Source organism: Nicotiana sylvestris, chromosome 2 (genome assembly GCF_000393655.2).
Source record: "Nicotiana sylvestris chromosome 2, ASM39365v2, whole genome shotgun sequence".
NCBI lineage: Eukaryota > Viridiplantae > Streptophyta > Magnoliopsida > Solanales > Solanaceae > Nicotiana > Nicotiana sylvestris.
In genome coordinates, this window is record NC_091058.1 from 153,300,992 (window position 1) to 153,320,872 (window position 19,881).

The window sequence follows — 19,881 nt, forward strand, 5'->3', positions numbered from 1 at the left end:
ATTTATTAATCGCGTCTAAATTAAGCTACGATGTTCAAAGATTATTTCTTTCTAAATTTGAGATTATATAAATTAACAAGAAAAAGATTTTGATCTAACTTGCTACTCCATTCTCCAGTAACAAAACATTCGGCAGTAACATTTCTTTCTTAACAACTAGCTAACATAACCAGAATAAAGTAAAAGAACTTGTTTATTTAGTAGGAACCCAAATAACTGAAAAAATGATAATCACATTGTCATTCCAATATTCTGAAAATTATTCTTTAGATTAAAACTTCAAATACACTTTCCTAACAAAAATAAATAAATTCAACAGGCACTAATTTCACATAGAACAAAACTCAAGGATCATATTCGGTCCTACCATTTGCAGAAAAACAAAGAAAAACAAAGCTAATAAACTACTATGAACTCCTTCAAACCTTAATCGTTCATGAAAAAGACAAAGAAAAATCGCATAGTACATACTTCAATTCTAACATGACAACTTAAAATAAACCAAGACTAAACTCATATGTGCTGCTTTAAAGTCAGTGACGCTATTTTAACTGTGTGCAAAGCATTTTGAGCAACGGAGGAAAAAGAGTCACGGTAATTCCAGGCAGCCAAAATGCAAACAATCTCATTCAATCTTTAAAAGACAAGCGGCTATAAACAGACATAACAAGGTAAATACAATGAGCATACAAAACTAAACATGGAAGACAACATGAATAGTTCAAATTTCATTTGCCTAGTTGAAAAGAATTACAGAGAGGTCTTGACATACCTAGCAGCAAAAATGGAAACAAATTTCATGAAGACGAAACAAAGGTTGAAATCTTTCTAAGGTGAAACCCAGCAGAATATTTTCAGCAGGTGCAGCGACGACAATCACAAAGCTGAACTTCTATAGCTTATATAAATCTAGAAAAAAAAAGTTTGAGCTTTAAAATCAGTTTTTCTTCAAACTTCCTCTTGAAATTCCAAGTTTTCCTTCTTTTTTTTTTCCCAGCTTTTAGTGAGAAACCAGATGGCCGAAACATCTATCCAAACAACTTGAAGTTGAAATCAAGCCGCTTGACCGTATGCATCCTCTGTTTTTGAGCGAGAGGTCAAGAGCATGGATTGAGGAAAACGACGCTTCTTTAGAGAGGAGCCTTTCATTTTTTGTTTCCTTATTAGATGTAATCTGTGAGGTATTAGATCTGATCGTTGAGTTTGGAGAAAATGAAGAAGAAGATAGAAGCTGAGAGCCTTGCGCTGTTTGGGTCTAATGAAAGAGGTCTGTTGTGTTTTCCATGGAAAAGTGAAGAAGAACAGAAGAAGCAGCCAATGATAAGGTGTTGCTTGTGTTCAATTTTGGAAGGAAGCTGATTCCCCGTTGAAGAAGAAGCCAGGAGCGCCGTTTTCAAGGGTCTGAGGGTAAGGTCTGTTCTCTATCCCTTAGGTCTAGGAGCTGCTAGGTTATTTTAATGTAGAGGGGGTCTTGGGTTAGGCGGGTCGGGTCAGGCGGTTTTGGGTAGGGAGATTGGGCTTGGATCAAGGGAAGTTTTGGATAAGATCTGGGCTGGGTGAGAATTGTCCCAATTTCACAAGACAAACCTTTTTTTCCAATTCTTTCTTTTATTTTCTAATTTTTCCTTTTCTTTTAATTAAGATCCTACAAATTAAAAATCCTAAATTATCCAAAAGTGTGAAATTAAACTAATTATAAAAATTATAAACAATACTTATTTCTAAATTAAAAGAGAAAAATCGATAAGCGAGAAATTAAAAGACAAAAAATGCAAAAATGAGCTATTTTTTGTGATTTCGAATTTCTATAAAACAAATAATTACTTGGTTAATTCTAAAAATGTAAAAACAAATCCTAAATGAAATGCATGATATGTTGGTATTTTTTCATGATAAAAATAAAAATTAAACGTGCACAAAAATGCAAACACTTAATAAAAATCCTACAAAATCCTATAAAATGGCAAATAATTGGAAAAAATCTATTTTCTTTGATTTTATAGGAGAAATTCATATATGGCAAAAATCACGTGCTCACAGCTGTCCCTCTTTGCCTGAAAACATGAAGGATTTTCAGGCAAAGATAAAATGAGCAATTACGAGCGATTTTTGCCCGTTTGGAAACTCCATGAGAAGCATCTTTTGAAAAAAATCTGACTGAACCTTGCTTCGGAGGTTGCCTACATATCCTTGGCTATAAATGAATCAGGTTAGTGTAGTTCTGGATGTTTTGGTAGCTGGGACTACCGAGAAGCTGTGATTTCACTGTTGTTGCTGTTGTTTCCGGTTGCTGAGCTCCTTATTACACCAAGATAAAATAAAAGAAGCTAGACTAAACTATGATCTATGCATTACAAGAATCCTATTTACATCTTCAAACTTGATCTTGCGATCCTTGTTGCTCTGTTGACTCGTACTCTCCAGGTGAAATTCCTTTGTTGCTGACTTGAATTGTAATCTGAAACGCTTTCCTTTTTCTCCAGGTGGGCGCCTGATTGCTAAACTCCTTTGAACCTCGCTGCTTTCTTTCGTTCTCCAGAAGGGCTCCTGATTGCTGCCTTACTTTGAACATTGCTGCTTCCCTTCATTCTTCAGGTGGCTCCTGATTGCTGCTTTTCCTCAAAACTTGAACTGCTTCACTTTGTTCTTCAAGTAGGCTCCTGATTGCTGAACTTGAACTACTTCCTCTTGAGACTGCTTTTCCTTTGAACTGTCTTCCCTTGCTCTCTAGGGGGGTTGCTTGCTCCGCTTTCCTTTGAACTTGTGTCGTCCTCCCTTTGTTCTCCAGGTGGGTGCCTGATTTCATCAAAACAAATGAAATTTTCTGCCCCAATTTGCACTAGGAAGATTTGTGAGTTGTTAGCAATATTATAAACCACTTATACTATTGATGCAATGATGAGAGTAAACTAATGACTAGACCAGGATGTGCGTCTCCTATGAGTAAAACCAAAAACTTTGACTAGCAAATGCGTCTTCTAAAAATAAAACCTGAATGAACCAAACTAGAAGGTGCGTCTCCTAGAGGTGAAACTTGAATGAACAAAACTACGAAGTGTGTCTCCTATGAATGAACTCTCAATTTAAGAAGTGCGTCTCCTAAAATAATAAATTGAAAGACCTTGATTAGGAAGTGCGTCTCCTACAGGTAAAACTTCAATGATCTAGACTAGGAAGTGCGTCTCTTGGGGCCAAATTAAATGACTCAAACTAGGAAGTGCGTCTCTTAGGGATGAAATCTCAATTTAGGAAGTGCGTCTCCTAACACAAAATATAACTTGACAGACCCAGACTAAGAAGTGTGTCTCCTATGGGTGAAACTTCAATGGCTCAAGCTAGGAAGTGTGTCTCCTATGGGTGAAACTTTAATGGCTCAAGCTAGGAAGTGCGTCTCCTAGGGGTGAAATATCAATTTAGGAAGTACGTCTCCTAACACAAAATATAACTTGACAGACCCAGACTAAGAAGTGCATCTCCTAGGGGTGAAATCTCAATTTAGGAAGTGCGTCTCCTAAAACAAAATATAACTTGACAAACCATACTAGGAAGTGCGTCTCCTAGGGGTAAAACATCAATAACTCAAACTAGGAGATGCGTCTCCTATGAATGAACTCTCACTTTAGGAATTGCATCTCCTATGGGCGAAACTTCAATGACTCAAACTAGGAAGTGCATTTCCTATGAATGAACTCTCAATTTAGGAAGTGCGTCTCCTATAGGTGTATCTGGAAAGACTCAGACAAGGAAGTGCATCTCCTATGGGTATAATGCTTAGAACCAGGAATTGCGTCTCCTAGGGGAAAGCTAAATGTAGGAAATGCATCTCCTAAAACAAAAATATAACCTAAAAAACCTAGACTAGGAAGTGCATCTCCTAGGGGTGAAACTTCAATGGCTCAAACTAGGAAGTGCGTCTCCTATGAATGAATTTAAATGACCAAAGCTAGGAAGTGCGTCTCCTAACAAGTATAATTTGAAAGATCCCTACTAGGAAGTGCGTCTCCTGACGGGTAAAATTTCAATGACTCCAACTAGGACATGTGTCTCCTAGGGGTGAACTTAAATGCCCAAGACTAGGAACTGCGTCTCCTAGGGGTGAAAACTTCAGTGACTAAAACTCATATGATCCAAACTAGGAAGTGCGTCTTCTAAGGGTAAAATATCAATTTAGAAAGTGCATCTCCTACAATAAAATATAACTTGAAAACCCAAACTAGGAAATACTTTTCCTAGTGGTGATGTGTGATCTTCTCAATAGCCTTTACGTAAGCAGAATTGGGGCATTAAACCTGCAAATTTCAACCTTCCAAGCTTTGATATGAACATAGCTTTCGTCCCTGTGTCAGACAAAGAAAACTTGTGAGTTTAAACATGGTGGTTGGTTTGTGGCCTTGACTTTGCGGCGATTGCTCCTTCACTTGCCATGATAACTTTGATTTCACCTTGAAAGATATTGCTTGCTTATTGACTAACCAATTTCTCTGTCACCCTTATCATAGAAAATACCTCCTTTCCATTCAGACTCGATGCTCTCTATCTGTTGCATTGCTCATGAACTGACATTTACCAAACCTTTGTGTTTCACATGAATCCCAAAGCACGTCAATTGCCACCCATTCAGTGTGTATGCTGTTCTTTCTTGACTTAAATCACTGGCCTTGGCCTTGAGGTCTATTGCTCATTCACTTGCCATGATAACTTTGATTTTCGCTTGGAAGACCTTGCTTGTCGTTGGTTAACCACTTTCTCTGTCAACCTCATCACAGAGAATACCTTTGATTCGTCCAAACCCAAGCCCTCTATCTATTGCATTGTGCTCATGAATTGACATATACCAAACCTTCGTATTTCACATGAATCCCAAAACACGTTGATGGTTGCCAACTCAGTGCGCATGCTGTTCTTTCCCGACTTATGCCATTTTGATGTGCTACCAGATCCCGTCTTGTGCAATTAGAAAGCTGGTGGAAAATTTTAAAGCCATTTCTTACTTGTTCTGACCAAACAGACTCAGGAAGAGGAAGTAAACAAGACAAAAGAAACAGAGCAAAGGACAATGAAAAGAGATGATTCCTAACAAGAAAACTACAAAGTCAAAACTTATCAGATGTGGATACCAGCTCTAATGACCATGACATGCACATTTGGATTAAGTGGCCTAATATGTCAAGCAAGTCTGACGTTCAACTCTTGTTATACCTTTAAACCGTGAAACTGGGCTTCAATGTTCTGATTATCCAATCTGATTCATGATCCTTATTCAACTTGTAGTGCCCGAAGGGTTTTTCACCATCAAGCCTCTCTCCTTTTTTTATTTTTCTCAACTCACCATCGCCTTATGGTGCCTGTGAAGGTTTTCACCAATAAGACTCTCTCATTTTGTTCTTTTCTATTATTCCCTCTAATTCCGCAGATGACAAGGCATTACCCATAGTAAAACAACATATGTCCCTGGCATGTCTAGCTTGACACTCTCAAATATTATCCGGGAGGTCTTTATTGGACCGTAATGTGGCTTTTGGACAGGGTTAGAAAGAAGGGTATCATAAAGGCTCAAAATAACTAAGACAACGTGTTAATTTATTTACAACTTTTGGAATCCATTATAAAAACTTTGTCCCAATTTCTAAAGCAAGGGAATTTGATTCTTTCCTTTTTGAGATGGAATTTCTGCCCACTCTCGACTTCGTGGGATCATGAAATATTTTATTTGGTGCGACCGAACCGTGAAGCTACCTACATATCTTGTGGTGACAAGAATCAGGTCGAACGTAGTTCACAAAGATACGTTTTGTTGTTGCTATTTTCATTTTCTTTTCTTTTTCTCTTTTTTCTTTTTCTTTTCTTTCTTTTTCTTTCTCTTTTTTTCTTTTTTTTTTTGAATTTTTCTTTTGGAATGAACTTTTTAAAATGAACCTATGGGGATATAAACTTTTTTCTCTTTCTTTTGTATGACTCTAACTTGATTCCAAAAAAGGCGAGGTCAAATAAATTAGTACAGGATCAAAAGGATATCAAATGGTATTAGTGTTTGGGTAACTGAAAGAGGGCCTCCCAATCCCTGAAAATGCCAAGTAAAACACATGCAACTTGAAACGGAAATTGAAAATCATACACAATATTTCTTTTACGGCTTCAACATTGATATTACTGATATGCCTTCCACTTTTCTTTAGCGCCTTGTCAAGTACAGAACCCTCATTGGGTGATCCCCTCTTCACATTGGATATCCTCCGTCAATTTGGAGACAAATTTCTTGACTTTATCTTGTAACTTGTGATGCACTTGAACTCAAAGTTGTTTGCTTCAAACTGTCTGGGATGCACTCTCCTTTAACGAATTCTTGTCACCCCCATTAACTTTTCCAATTATCTGCCCAAGTTTCACACAGTTCGGGCTTCAAATGATCTCGAAATGCCTTTACTTATTTCCCTCAAATGTCCCTATCATCTTCACAATTGTTTTATTGCTTCATGATTAAACTAACCTTTAAGACCAGACCTAGAATTATGCATGCATGTCAAGTCACCAGAACCAGCATGAAGAGAACTACAAAAGGAGAAGAGAACTAAACAGAAATGACTAGAAATAATAGAAAACATAAAATTGAATTAGACAAACGGTGAAGGGGTTTTAACATCGGAGCAATATGCACACCTTTGAGAAAAATCAAACTTCTTTGGCAGAGGATTTGACATTTTTATCTAAATCTGCTTCAACATGTCCAATTGCTTCAACCTTTGGAACAAACTGGCATATGATTCTCCAATAGGGGTGAAAGCCTTTTCTTTTTTCAGAAGTCTTTTCAGTTTGTATTCTGGCCTCGATTGGAACCTTTTGGGGGCAGGTGGCTGATATGCTTGAGAAGGCGGGTAAGACATTTGGGAAAGTTGTGCGGGCCATCGCGGGCCTCGTGGGTATGGAGCATATGTTGGTGCATTGTGGATAGGGTACTGGGAAAGTGATGTATGACTTTTGGGGTACTGTGGAGAGAAGTAGCATTGGGGAGGATCATCTGGTGCACAAGGATATCCATGGGGTTGATGTCGAGGCTGAAAGCGTTGAGCAGGAATGCCCAGCAGATCATCTTTTCTATTTCTCTTTCTTCCACCCGAACTTACTAGGATGTTCTGAATATCTTCTGTAGTATCTTTTAATACCGAATAACTCATGGTTTTGCCTGACTTGATTCCCTTTTCTACCATCTCCCCTATTTTTAACACATCATTGAAGGGTTTACCCAAGGTCGGAATCAAATGACTGAAGTAGGTGGGCCCAAGAAATTGTAGGAGAAGCTCAACCATTTCTTCTTCGCTAATCGGGGGACTGACTCGAGCAGCTTTCTCCCTCCATCTGAGCCCAAACCCCCTAAAGCTTTCCTCCGACTTCTTTTCCATTTTAGATAGGGAGGAGCGGTCTGGGGTAATGCCTAGTTTGTATTGAAAGTGTCAAACAAAATCTTGAGCCATGTCACCCAATGTAGGCCACTTACCGACATCTTGATGATTATACCATTCCAAAGCTACCCCAGTCAAGCTCTTACTAAAATACGCTATCAACAAATCATCTTCTCGCCAACACTTCTCATTTTACTGCAATAGACCCTCAAATGGGCTACCGGGTCTCCACATCCATCATACAAGTTAAAATTTGGTACTTTAAACCCCACAGGCAGGCAAACGTTAGGGAACATACATAATTCTTTGTAAAACATGTTAACCTGGTCTCCTATCGCTTGCATGTTCTTTAAGGACTGTTCTATGCTTTTCAACTTCCTGGATACCTCATCTCGCCCTTCTTTTCCTATGACCTTTTCACTTTCAGCATGAGCCTCACCCCGATGGCTCTGCTTGTATGATTCAGGAACCTTGGGGGCAACCTCTGTGGAGTAATATTGGGCATCATGAGATTTGAGTGGGTGTTCATTATTGGGGATAGTTGATAAGACATGAGGGCAATTAAAGGGAAAGGTTATTAGAGGATGAGTGATGGAGCTACTAGGGTGGTTGAGAAAGCTGTGATAAGCGAGTGGATCTGGAGAGTATGGGGGATCATCTGGCACTATGACCGGATTTTGGGTAAGGGGAACGTCTAGGAAGCTAGGTGGTGGCGGGGGTGGTGCCTTCCCAATCATCCAGGCCTGATACATGTTCGTAATGTGTTGTCTTAACATCCTTACCTCATCAGCCAAACCGGTGTCCTGTTCAACCAATTTCTTTTGGGCACCCCTATCAACCAACTCAGTTCTGTTGTCGTCTGCCATTGCATTTTGACCTTATGTTGTAGAGAAGAGTTACAACTTTAAGTACCACAAACCAACCACCTTTATGCTATAATGAAGAAACAAAAGGAACACAATGAAGTCATCACGTTAGCGTTAGGGCATTTAACATAAGATAATCTCACTTTATGTGCAATGCACCTAGCCACATTTATCGGTTCTAAAATGACTTCGAGGGTACGATGGTCAGTTGACATCATCCCAATTTGTTCATCTCAATCCTCTCTTTTCTTTTCTGGCACTTCCTGGCTTGCTCATTTTTTCTTTATTCCTTTTTCTGATTATCGCTCTTTTCTTTCCTCTCATTTCTCACGTCCCATAATTCTACCTCTTTTTTTTTTCCTCTTTTTCCTTTTTTCTTTTAATAAAAATAATAATTCGATCGAACCCTATGTAGGTTGCCTACGTATCATGACGCCGCATGAATCAAATCTTTGCATAGTTCGGGAGGATTGAGAATAAAGTAAACAAACTAACGTTCTCATTTTTTTTACCTTATTGACTAATCCGATGAGAAAAGAGAAATAAAAGAAGTAAAACCCGTTTTTTTGAATTTTCTAGACTTAATGTTCTATAACCTATTCTAAACTCAAGCTAAAGGGATTTTTTTCGTTTTCTTTTCTTTTTGAAGCAAATACTCTATTAAGGAAAAATCGTAGAAAAGAAAAATATGTTTTTCTTTTTTTTTTTTAGGAAAGAAATCTAAAAAATAAACCAAAGAAAAGCATTTTGAATTTTCACTTGATATCCTGAAGAAAGATTTCGAAACAAGAAGTGAAAAGATAAAACTGCTTTTGGACTTCAATTCTTAATTACCTAGAGGAGAAATTTTTAAAGATAAACAAAAGATAAGGTATGTTATTTTCTTCTATGTACAATGTCCTAAAGTTCTAGTAAAAATAAAAAGAATTTTTTTTCTATTCATTTTTGATTAATTTCCCAAAGAAGAACCTCAAAAGAAAATCTTTTTGAATTTTTAGAATTAATATTTTAAAGAAGACTTTTAAAGAGGTACTTAAAGAAAATTCTTTTTTTTTTGAATTTTTAGTCTTAATATACGAAAGAAATATAAAAGCAATTTTTATTTTGAGTTCTAGACATTAATTTCCTAAGGAAAACCCCAAGTTTTCTTTTTAACTTCTAGAGTTGGTATTCTAAAGAAAACATCTAAAACAAATATAAAACGAAAATATTTTTTTTTTGGATTTTTGATTTATAACACATCCTTTTTTCAAATACAAAATACAAAATACAATGACAAAAGAGTCAACATTACTCTACAAAACTAGAAGGTAAAAGATGACATAAAAAGAAAAACAGACTCAAAATATAATAAATAAATAAAAAATAATTCTCCTTAAGCAATTCCTGAATGAGCGACCCTGACTGGATGGTCTTAAGACGTCTGTCATGCCCAAACTCCGATAAGTAAATTCACACCTGTATGAGAAACTTTAACCAACACTATGTGAGATAATAACACTCCCTATTAGACACATGCAAGACATGATTGAGGCTATTTTTGCAAAAAGATTTATGTGGCCAAAAGGTGGCTAGAAGTGAAAAATTTGACTAAGACCCCGCAAAGCCGAGAACCTAATATTTGCTAGGAAGACCGGACCCTATGTGGGTTACTTACGTATCACGCCCCGAAAGACGAGAATCAGGTACGCGTAGTTCAGGCAAATTGGATACCGGCGAGAAATAAAAATAACAACTAATTCAGAGAAAAATAAATATTTTTGTCTTTTGTTTTGAAAAATGATGAAACATGTAAACTCTTTTTGGATTTTATTTTTTCTCTTTTTTTTTGGTTTTTTTTTTCCGGAAAATGATGAAAAAGTGCAATTTTTTTTTAATTTTCATGTTTTTTTTTCCTTAACAAAAATGTAACAGAAAACATAATCGGGCCCTACTTGCTTTATTTTTCACACTTCACCCTCTTTTTCTCTTTTTTTTTTCTTTTTTATTTGCCCTCAGCTACCATCGGTCCGCCAAATGACCCTTTTACCTTTGAAGAAATGCAACATGTAGCACATAGGATGCATCAAAATGGTCTTTCATTTTGGGGTACACTTGTCCTAGACGGACCCAACCCATGTGTTGAGTCCCCAAAGTCAAATGCATATGATGCAAACAAGCGTTCCTACTAGAGATCCGACATGAGGTTGAATTATTCTAAGTTCAAAACCTGGGTATGTTGTTCTAGACTTGTGTACCCAAGCGGATAACTCGAGCCGAGTGGGGGGCTACGTACCCGGAACCAAAAGGCCATCCGGCTTTGTAAATTGTCCGAGCCTCTTCCTAATTTAAGGTATGACACTAACAGAAGAGGAGTCACGCCAGCGTGCACATCCCCAAAGGCGAGAAGAGAAGGGTTTCGTAGCAGTTTATATACAGTTCAAATAGTATCAAAGCAGTAAATAGTAGCATTTAGCACATTAGGTCCAAACATGTAAATAAAACCAGATAATAAATAAAGCCAATTATAACAATTATTCTAAGCTCGAATTTTGAACCCTAAACTAGAGATTCTGGGTTCGTTTTCCCAGCGGAGTCGCCAAAACTGTCACACCTCTTTTTTCACTACCCCCGGAAGGGGTATAAGAGAGTTTTTTCCAATTTAAGTGACAATCAAAACGGAATTATTTATTAGATTCGGAGTCGCCACTTGGGATAATTTATGGTGTCCCAAGTCACCGGTTTAAAATCCCGAATCGAGGAAAGATTGACTCTGTTTTACAGTCCGCGAACACAGAAATCCGGGTAAGGAATTCTGTTAACCCGGAAGAAAGTGTTAGGCATTCCCGAGTTCTATGATTTTAGCACGGTCGTTCAACTGTTATTATTGGCTTAATTATCTGATTAATACATATTTAGAACCTATGTGCATTTTATTCCTTTTAACCGCTTTTAACATCTATAGAATTTGTTTGAACAAGTCGCGATGTCGCGCACTTGTTTGTTTTATACACATCGCGAATTACGTCATGGGTGTCGTACCCTCGATCTACAACATGTTTAATAATATAAAAATAAAAAGGAGGATTCTCTAACTGTTATCAATATGAATTGCGTTGACTACCTACGTTACCATTACTGTTACTATATAGTATAAGATTACATTGTTTGACACTAAGATTTACCTAACAACCACGGTTCCCACCCTACATGATTATTGACTACATTAAACTATTTTCCCAAAGGCAATTTGATTTTATTTTATTGTTTTTTCTTTATCAAGTTCATTGTGGACTTGGGGAAATGTTTCACAGGAATCGTTTCTCCATGAACAACAAAACTAAGAGGGAAAAAAAGGATGCATTATTTCAATTTCTAGCTGCTAGTAACTGCAATTTGAAGTATACATCGCGAATCGCGTCACGGGAACCGTACCCACGATTTATAACATGTTCATTTTATTAATGTTCGAAGTTGGGGTCGAGTCACACCAGCGTGCACTCGAATTTTGGGGTTACGTATTATGACTGTGCCACGGGAACCATACCCATAGTCATGATGATTTATTAATCGCGTCTAAAGCAAGCTACGATGTTCAAAGATTATTTCTTTCTAAGTTTGAGATTATATAAATTAACAAGAAAAAGATTTTGATCTAACTTGCTACTCTATTTCTACAGTAACAAAACATTCGGCAGTAACATTTCTTTCTTAACAACTAGCTAACAAAATCAGAATAAAGTAAAAGAACTTGTTTATTTACACTACAAGAAATTACCCTTATTGTGACGACTAAAATCACCACAACATACCTAAGAGTCGCTGCTAAAAGTTGTTAGTGGCGACTTTTGTATTGCCACAAGAAAACCCGTAACTGAAGGTTATTTGTGGCGACTCTATGTAGTCACCACTAATAGAACATATTTTGTGGCGACATAGTTGCTACAAAAAAATTGTTCTATAAGAACAAATATTAGATGGGTCACCACTATAAATGTCCTTTAGTAGCGAGTAAAATTGCCACAAAAAATATTTATGTTCAGTGGCAAGAATATGTCGCCACTATAAAGGTAATTTAGTAGCAACTAAAGTTGCCACAAAAAATATTTATGTTCAGTGACAAGATTATGTCGCCACTATAAAGGTAATTTAGTAGCGACTAAAGTTGCCACAAAAAATATTAATCCATGAAAGACACAATGTTTCCTGTAGCGACTAAAGTTGCTGCAAAAGAAATTGACATTCTGTGGCAACATATATATCGCAACAATTACTAATTTTTTGACAAAACTCTGTCGCCACTAAAAGTTATTTTCTCAGCAATTATAACGACCAAAATTATATACATTTCCATGCCAGTAGGAACCTAATTCTCTAAAATTTCATATATAGATATTCATATCAATTAGCTATCAATATTAAAGCAACCAATAATGCTTGACAAACACCAAAAGAATTTCTCAAGCCGAATATTATAAATATTATCATTACTAAAAAGTCAATTACATATATATACTACCCGACACTTCATTGTGCATTGTAATTGTGCGCATATACATATCCCAAAACAGAAAAAATATTAAGTGCCTTGTAACTACTCCTTGCTCCACACCATCCTTGAACGATACCACTGTCTAAGTGCACTGTCCTTGCTAGACAAAAGTAATATATATAAGAAACATAATGAGATTTGTTATATCCAAAAACATGAATAGACGAATAAAGTACAAGCTAATACATTAATATAACACAAAGTAAATTTGTTCTATGCTATTTCAATTGTGAATTGAAATGGCACAAGTGTGAGAACATAAGTTTTCACGCAATAAAAGAATGAGAATACAACAGTTGCACGAAAGCCGGATAAAGTAGAGGTATTGGACAGTAAGAGGAATAGAAGCCTATTCTAACTTAAGCTCTACCCCTGTCCTAGCCTTAATTACCCAATTTCATGTGCTTATACTTTTCCATTCACTGAACCTACTTAAATAACTAATATGCATTAACAACCAAGACAGTCCAAAACTGCTTGAACACTAATCTCAAATTTTTGTTACTGCATTCTTGCACATGCACTATCAGGTAAACAAAATATGGAAGCCTACTGAAACTCTATCAGTAAGATAGATGGAAGCTGAGATTTATCTCATAAAAGTAAAACTACCTATTCCATATTTCCATTAGTACATGGGTTCCAAAAATAGAAAATGCGTTTCTATATAGGGAAGATTCACTGGGGCAGATGCTAGAGATAGCTGCTCGCACTTCAATTACTCAAAATAGAGGTCACTATAAGACATCATTCATATATAAAATTTGCGCACCAACAAATTAAAGACTTCAACAATGAAGAAAATATCAGTCATCGACCTTCTCAAGAATATTACTAACTGTATCAATGAGGTTCGCTACTACTTTTGTCATGATTTGGTTAACTATTTAATGCTACGGAGGATGCCAACAAATAAGACAACCTTCTAATGCAATACTAGCACTAGATGGCTCGAGCAATTATACAACAATAATGGCGGCAGTCTCAGCAGCTCCAAGTGGAGGAATAACTGAGTTTCATATCTCAGGATTATCACGATACGATGGACCTTACAGATGTAGGCCAGATATGTGTGAAAGTGAAGATTGTAATGAACTTGTACTACACTTTGTTTCTCCAACGCAACACAAACACGAGAACCAACATAATCATCTAATAGAAAGGAGTGAAGATGAAGCACATCATCAGTCAAAGCACCATAAAGATGAAGACATCATAAAATAGGCTTTCCACGAACCAAGAAAAAGAAACTATATATATGTAGCTTCAGCCAAAAAACTGTATACACTGTCTAAGAATTTACTCACTTCCAAGGCACTTAAATAAAACTAGTTTATAGTGGATTGGGATATAAGAAGTTGGACAATATGCTAAACCTGCTCATTCACTATAAATATAGACTTGCTAATAGTATTTTGAATGTAATGCTGAATATATTTATTGTTACTTTGCCTAATGTCATTCAGCATTGAGCAATTTCTCTGTAGTTAGAAAATGGAAGGAAGAAGCAGAAACTTGGGAGGACGCTAATCGACTGGTCATGTGGACTTACTATAGCATAGAAGGTTAAGTTATATTGATAGTGTAGAAAGTCTATTACTCTGACAGTGAATATAGGTTAATTCCTACGGTACATTTAAAGGAAGTTCATATAAAGAATGGTGACAATGGACACTTCACTTGGTGGATAAAGGAGAAATATTGGGACAAGGGCTAGAGGGTCTACTGGATTAACTAAGGCGATTATGATTTGCTTTGGTCCAAGAAATGATTTTGGTATTTGGTAACCTAAAGATGAACGTGATAATTAGTCGCTCCAAAATTACCACGTCCTTGAAAATTTTCACGACCACAGCTCGTCTCGCCTCTCCCACGTTTTCCTCGTCCAATTCCTCTCATTTCCTGCAATAAAACATAAAAAGAAAATGATTGATCAGAATAGAGAAAATATTAATTCACTAATTTTCTAACTTCAGATGTCTATAGAAAAGGGACATATGTCCATGCCTCACTAGATATTAAAGTAAAGAAAGCTCTACTGTTTGTTAGTTGATGGTCAACCCTTTTCACCCAAATTAGCAGGCACATAGAACAACAGATCCCTTCTTTTAACACAATTCATTACTCCACCTGTACATTATACCAATACAACGGAAGACCAATACAACATAAAGCTACAAGCATCACAAATAGAATCAAAAAAGAAATATAAAGATTCAAGCATCAATAATCTTTGGTTCATTGATAGTTCCCAACAAATACATGGGGTAGTATAAAGTCATGGACAAAAATATAGAGAATTTTCAAAATAGGATGTAGCGTTTATATCATTCGTCTTTTGCTTCTTAGTCTTCAAGAGGATGTATCAGTGTCCTCCCCATCATCATCATCAAATAACTCTTCTTCACTATCTTCACTCTCTGATATTTCTATATGATTGTCATTAATGAAATCTTCTTCCTCATTATGCACATTGTTTTGAGCTTGCGTACTTGCATAATCATAGTTAATACTTTGTGGTTCAACATTATCCCTATGTAGAGACACCTCAACAATATTTTCTTGGTCATTGGTGCACAAAGTATTAAATTCAGCTTCCTCTTGTTGATAAACTTCTTCATTCAGTAATTCTTCATCTTCAATATCTACACAATTATCATAATTATCAGGAATTTTGAAACGGTCACGAGGATTTATCTTCACAACAACAAGCCAATCATTATCGACCATGTCGTCCAAGTAAAAGACTTGTTCTGACTGAGATGCCAACACAAATGGCTCATTTGTATTCAAGGCACACCGAATATTCACACTTGTGAAGCCATATTTGTCAATCTTATATCCTCTTCCCAAGCGAGCCACATCCCACCAATGACACTTGAATAAGTAAACTTTTCTGTTTCCCACATAAGATAACTCATAAATGTCCTCTAATACACCATAATACTCCTTATTAGAGTCTGAATCATCTCCTCTCACAAGGACATCACTATTCTGCGTTTTTCTTCTCAATGCAAGCTCTTTTGTATGGAATCTAAATCCATTCACCACAAATGTTGAATATCGATGTACTAATGGTGCAGGACCGACGGCTAAGCTTATGAGCTCATCATTTGCGCGTCCTTGTGCAGATAGTACAAATATCAACAAAGACGAACAATATTGTTATGACCAATAACATGATGGGATGAAAAAACTAATATCAATATTATTATTTGAGTAGACATGCACCTACACGTGCACGAAACCAATCAAGAAACCCATTTTTATGAGCTCTCATTGAACTTTTGCTTTCAATCTCGCTTGTATATTCCCTACATTTTAAGTTAGCTAAGATAAATCGGATTCAAATTATCTCAATGTGAAACTATATTGAAGTTAATAAGAGACTTACTCCATGAAATGCGAAACCTCTTAACAATTTTGAAGCACATACATACATGAGATAGCCTGATGCCGTCTGAGGCACCCTTTGTTTGCCCACTTTTTTTAAAGATATACATCTCATCATTTGACACAGATCCATCGTCATTCCTAGTTGGTTTATTGAACTTTGTTGAGATATTCTTCAAGTATCATGAGCAAAATGTGAGACTTTCCTCTGCCAAATAACCTTCTACAATTGAACCTTCTGGACGATTTTTGTTGCGAACATATGACTTAAGTGTTCGTAGATACCTATATAAAATGACTTATTAATATAATTGGTGTCATTCTAAAACTATAGCATCAAAATTATTAAATAATAAATTACCTCTCAATAGGATACATATTCCGATATTGAGCTGGTCCACCAAGCTTTGCCTCACCTGGCAAGTGAATTGGCAAATGAACCATGACATCAAAGAAAGCCAGAGGGAAAACAAGTTGAAGTTTGGTCAAAATAATAGGAATTTCTGCCTCTAGGATATCAAGATCTTCAATCGTCAAGCACTTAGAGTATATATTCTTGAAAAACTTTCCTAAGGCTATAATTGGATCACACACTTCCTTGGGTAGCAAACCACGTATAGCTACTAGAAAAATGTCTTGCAACAATACATGATGATCGTGACATTTCAATCCATGTATCTTTTTCTCTTGTACGTTGACACACCTTGAAATGTTTGAGGAAAATGCATCAGGAACCTTCAGATTAGCTAAGAAATTGCACACCTTCAGCTTCTCTTCCGCGGATAATGCATAACATGCTGCCGGTAACAAAATATTATTCCCATCCTCAATAGGATGCAACCTTTGTCTGATTCCAAGATCCATCAAGTCATATCTACTTTTCAATGTGTCTTTTGTCTTACCAACCATATTCATGACAGTTGATAAATATTATCGGACACATTTCTTTCTATGTGCATCACATTAAGGTTATGTCGTAACATAAGACTCTTCCAATAAGGCAATTGGAAAAAGATTCTTTTCTTCTTCCAATTGTAAGCATTGCTATGAACATCACGCTTTCTCTTTTGTCCTTTACCAAAACTCACATTACCCAAAGCTTGTAATTGCACAAGTGCTTCATCACCGGTTAAAGGGTTAGGTGCAACTCCCATTTCAACTTTCCCATCAAATAACGTCCTACTTCTCCGCCATGGATGGTCCATGGGAAGGAAGCGACGATGACCCATATAACACAACTTACTACGCAAGGAAGTTGATTGTGTATCTTTATGGCAACAAGGGCATGCAAGCTTGACTTTAGTTGACCATCCTGAAAGATTTTCATATGCAGGAAAGTCATTGATCATCCACATGATAGCCACACGCATCAAAAAATTAGATCTTGAGTGTGCATCATAAGTCTCCACCCCGACCCATAATTCTTGCAACTCTTCAATCATTGGTTGTAAATATACATCAATATCATTGCCTGGACACTTGGGGCCCAGAATAAGAAGCGTCATCATGAAATATGGATTTTTCATGCAATTCCATGGTGGCAAGTTATACGTAGCTAGTACGACGGGCCAAATGCTATGATTAAAACTCATGTTCCTATAAGGTTGGAACCCGTCACTCGCCAAACCTAATCGAACATTTCTTAACTCAGCTGAAAAGGTGGGATGTCGCGCATCAAAGGATTTCCATGTTATTGAGTCAGATGGATGTCGCAAGACACCATCATCAACATTTCCCTCCTTGTGCCACCTCATTTTTTTAGCTGTTTCTCTTGCCATGTACAATCTTTGAAGCCTTGGTTTGATTGGAAAATGCCGCAAGATTTTATGAGCTACTTTCTTGCCTCTGTGTTCTTCGGACTTCCATCTAGACTTACCACACTTAGGACATGCTTGGACATTGGCATAATCATGCCAATATAAAATACAATCATTTCGACATGCATCTATTTTAGTGTACCCTAAGCCGAGGTCACAAAGAACTTTCTTTGCTTCATAGAAAGAATTAGGTACAAATGACCCCTCGGGAAGAACTTCTTTGAAGAAGCTCAATAATGCATCCATTGATTTGTTGCTCCAATGGTTAAGACACTTCAAGTGAAGTAGTTTAACAATAAAAGACAACTTCAAAATGTTTTTACAACCAGGATAATGTTCTGTCTCAGCATCTTCTAACAATTTGTAGAACTTTGTTGCATGTACATTTGGCTCTTCATTGTCTTCTGAATTATTATTATTATCCTCCACATTCGTATATCCACAAGCATCGTGAATCATTTCAGTAATATTATCCTCTTCAATGCTATCATCTTTCGCTTCATCACTAACTGCAGTATTAGAAGTTTCAACTCTAACTAACACTTCTCCATGCAAGTCCCACACTTTATAAGAATCAAAAAAACCCTTCTTCAATAAATCTCCTCTTACACCAACCCTTAGCTTGAACACAGTATTCATACACCCTTTACAAGGACACCGAATCATAGTGTTCACCGTTGGTTGACTGAATGCCCAATTAAGAAAGTTGTCTACTCAATCTCTATATCTTTGGTCGACTCTATTCCTAATATTCAACCAACTTTTATCCATCATATCTATATTAAAAAAATAAATAAATTAATTTACTAATTAAAAGGGGAAGGATTATAATAATCAAAATATATATATAATAATTAACATATACCAGGGGTATTCAGACAAGCAGTCACAAAAACACATTATTCAAACAAGAAGAAAGTAGTCTATTCCAGAATTACTTATACGAATTGTGTGCAATGAAGAACAAGTTCAAACCAGGGTACGTAACACTCTATGAAACTACAAAAATACATGACCTTAGTAATGTGTATTTGATGTGTTTTTGTGACTCATAGATGTTAATACAAAAATAGAGCTATAAAAATTAGTAGTTTTCCTAACGCATTTTTCCTAGGCTTGTTAACTAGTTTTGTATAAGTTTTTTGTTCTTGGTGTTTGTTTTGCTAAGTAGTGGCTTTAGTTGGAAGAAATATTATCACTGGTCTAGCGTGTTATGCGTCTAGTTACCTTCTCTTCCTAATTATTGCTTTCAGCTCCTACTGAAGGGTATATGAGCATAGAGAAGGGAGGATTAACCTAGGAAAGTACTATCTAATTTTTAATCGCCGTACCTCCTACTGAGCAAGGGCAGGCACATTGAAATAGCAGCTTCTATGTTTATCTGTTTACACTTCACATGATTTAGTATTAGCGTTAGGTTTAAATTAAATTTTGAAAGTGGATAGTTACCAGTTTAACCATTTGGAAAATTTCCCACCTGCGATCAAAATATGCTGAATGTGCTCGTGAACGTTAAACCTACAAAGCCTTAGGTCACATATATAGGCACATCTGCCAGAGAATCACAAGACCTTAGTATGTGGAAATTAACAACTAAAATCATTAAACCTACAAAGCCAACCCAACTGAAATATGAATTATCATATTTTTCTTGCTAGTTCTCTAGAGTTGTTATTTGATCTGAAGAAGGAGAGTTGTTAAGTAGGGAGAAGTTGTGTAATTTGCTTTTCATGTTGTTGGGCATTTATAGTTGCCCCATCCCACATGGACAACCAGCTTATTCTCTATAAGTTTTTTTGTATTAGAGAATTTGAGCTAGGTGTTGTAGAGGAGATAGAAGAGATCTAACTAAACTAATTAACATTAGCAGTTCGCTG

General features: G+C 36.5%; 1 protein-coding gene across 1 annotated transcript; it reads right to left on the reverse strand.

Moving 5' to 3' along the window:
* Positions 1–17,098: 17,098 nt before the first annotated feature.
* LOC104249960 (uncharacterized) lies at positions 17,099–18,670 on the reverse strand. Its single transcript, XM_070166781.1, has one exon. It carries the CDS (start codon positions 18,668–18,670, stop codon positions 17,099–17,101), a length of 1,572 nt encoding a protein of 523 aa, XP_070022882.1.
* Between the last annotated feature and the right edge of the window lie 1,211 nt (positions 18,671–19,881).

What these genes read in the sequence shown, in the direction of transcription:
- LOC104249960 (XM_070166781.1), bottom strand. Translation starts at nt 18,670, where the DNA reads ATGATTCGGTGTCCTTGTAAAGGGTGTATGAATACTGTGTTCAAGCTA.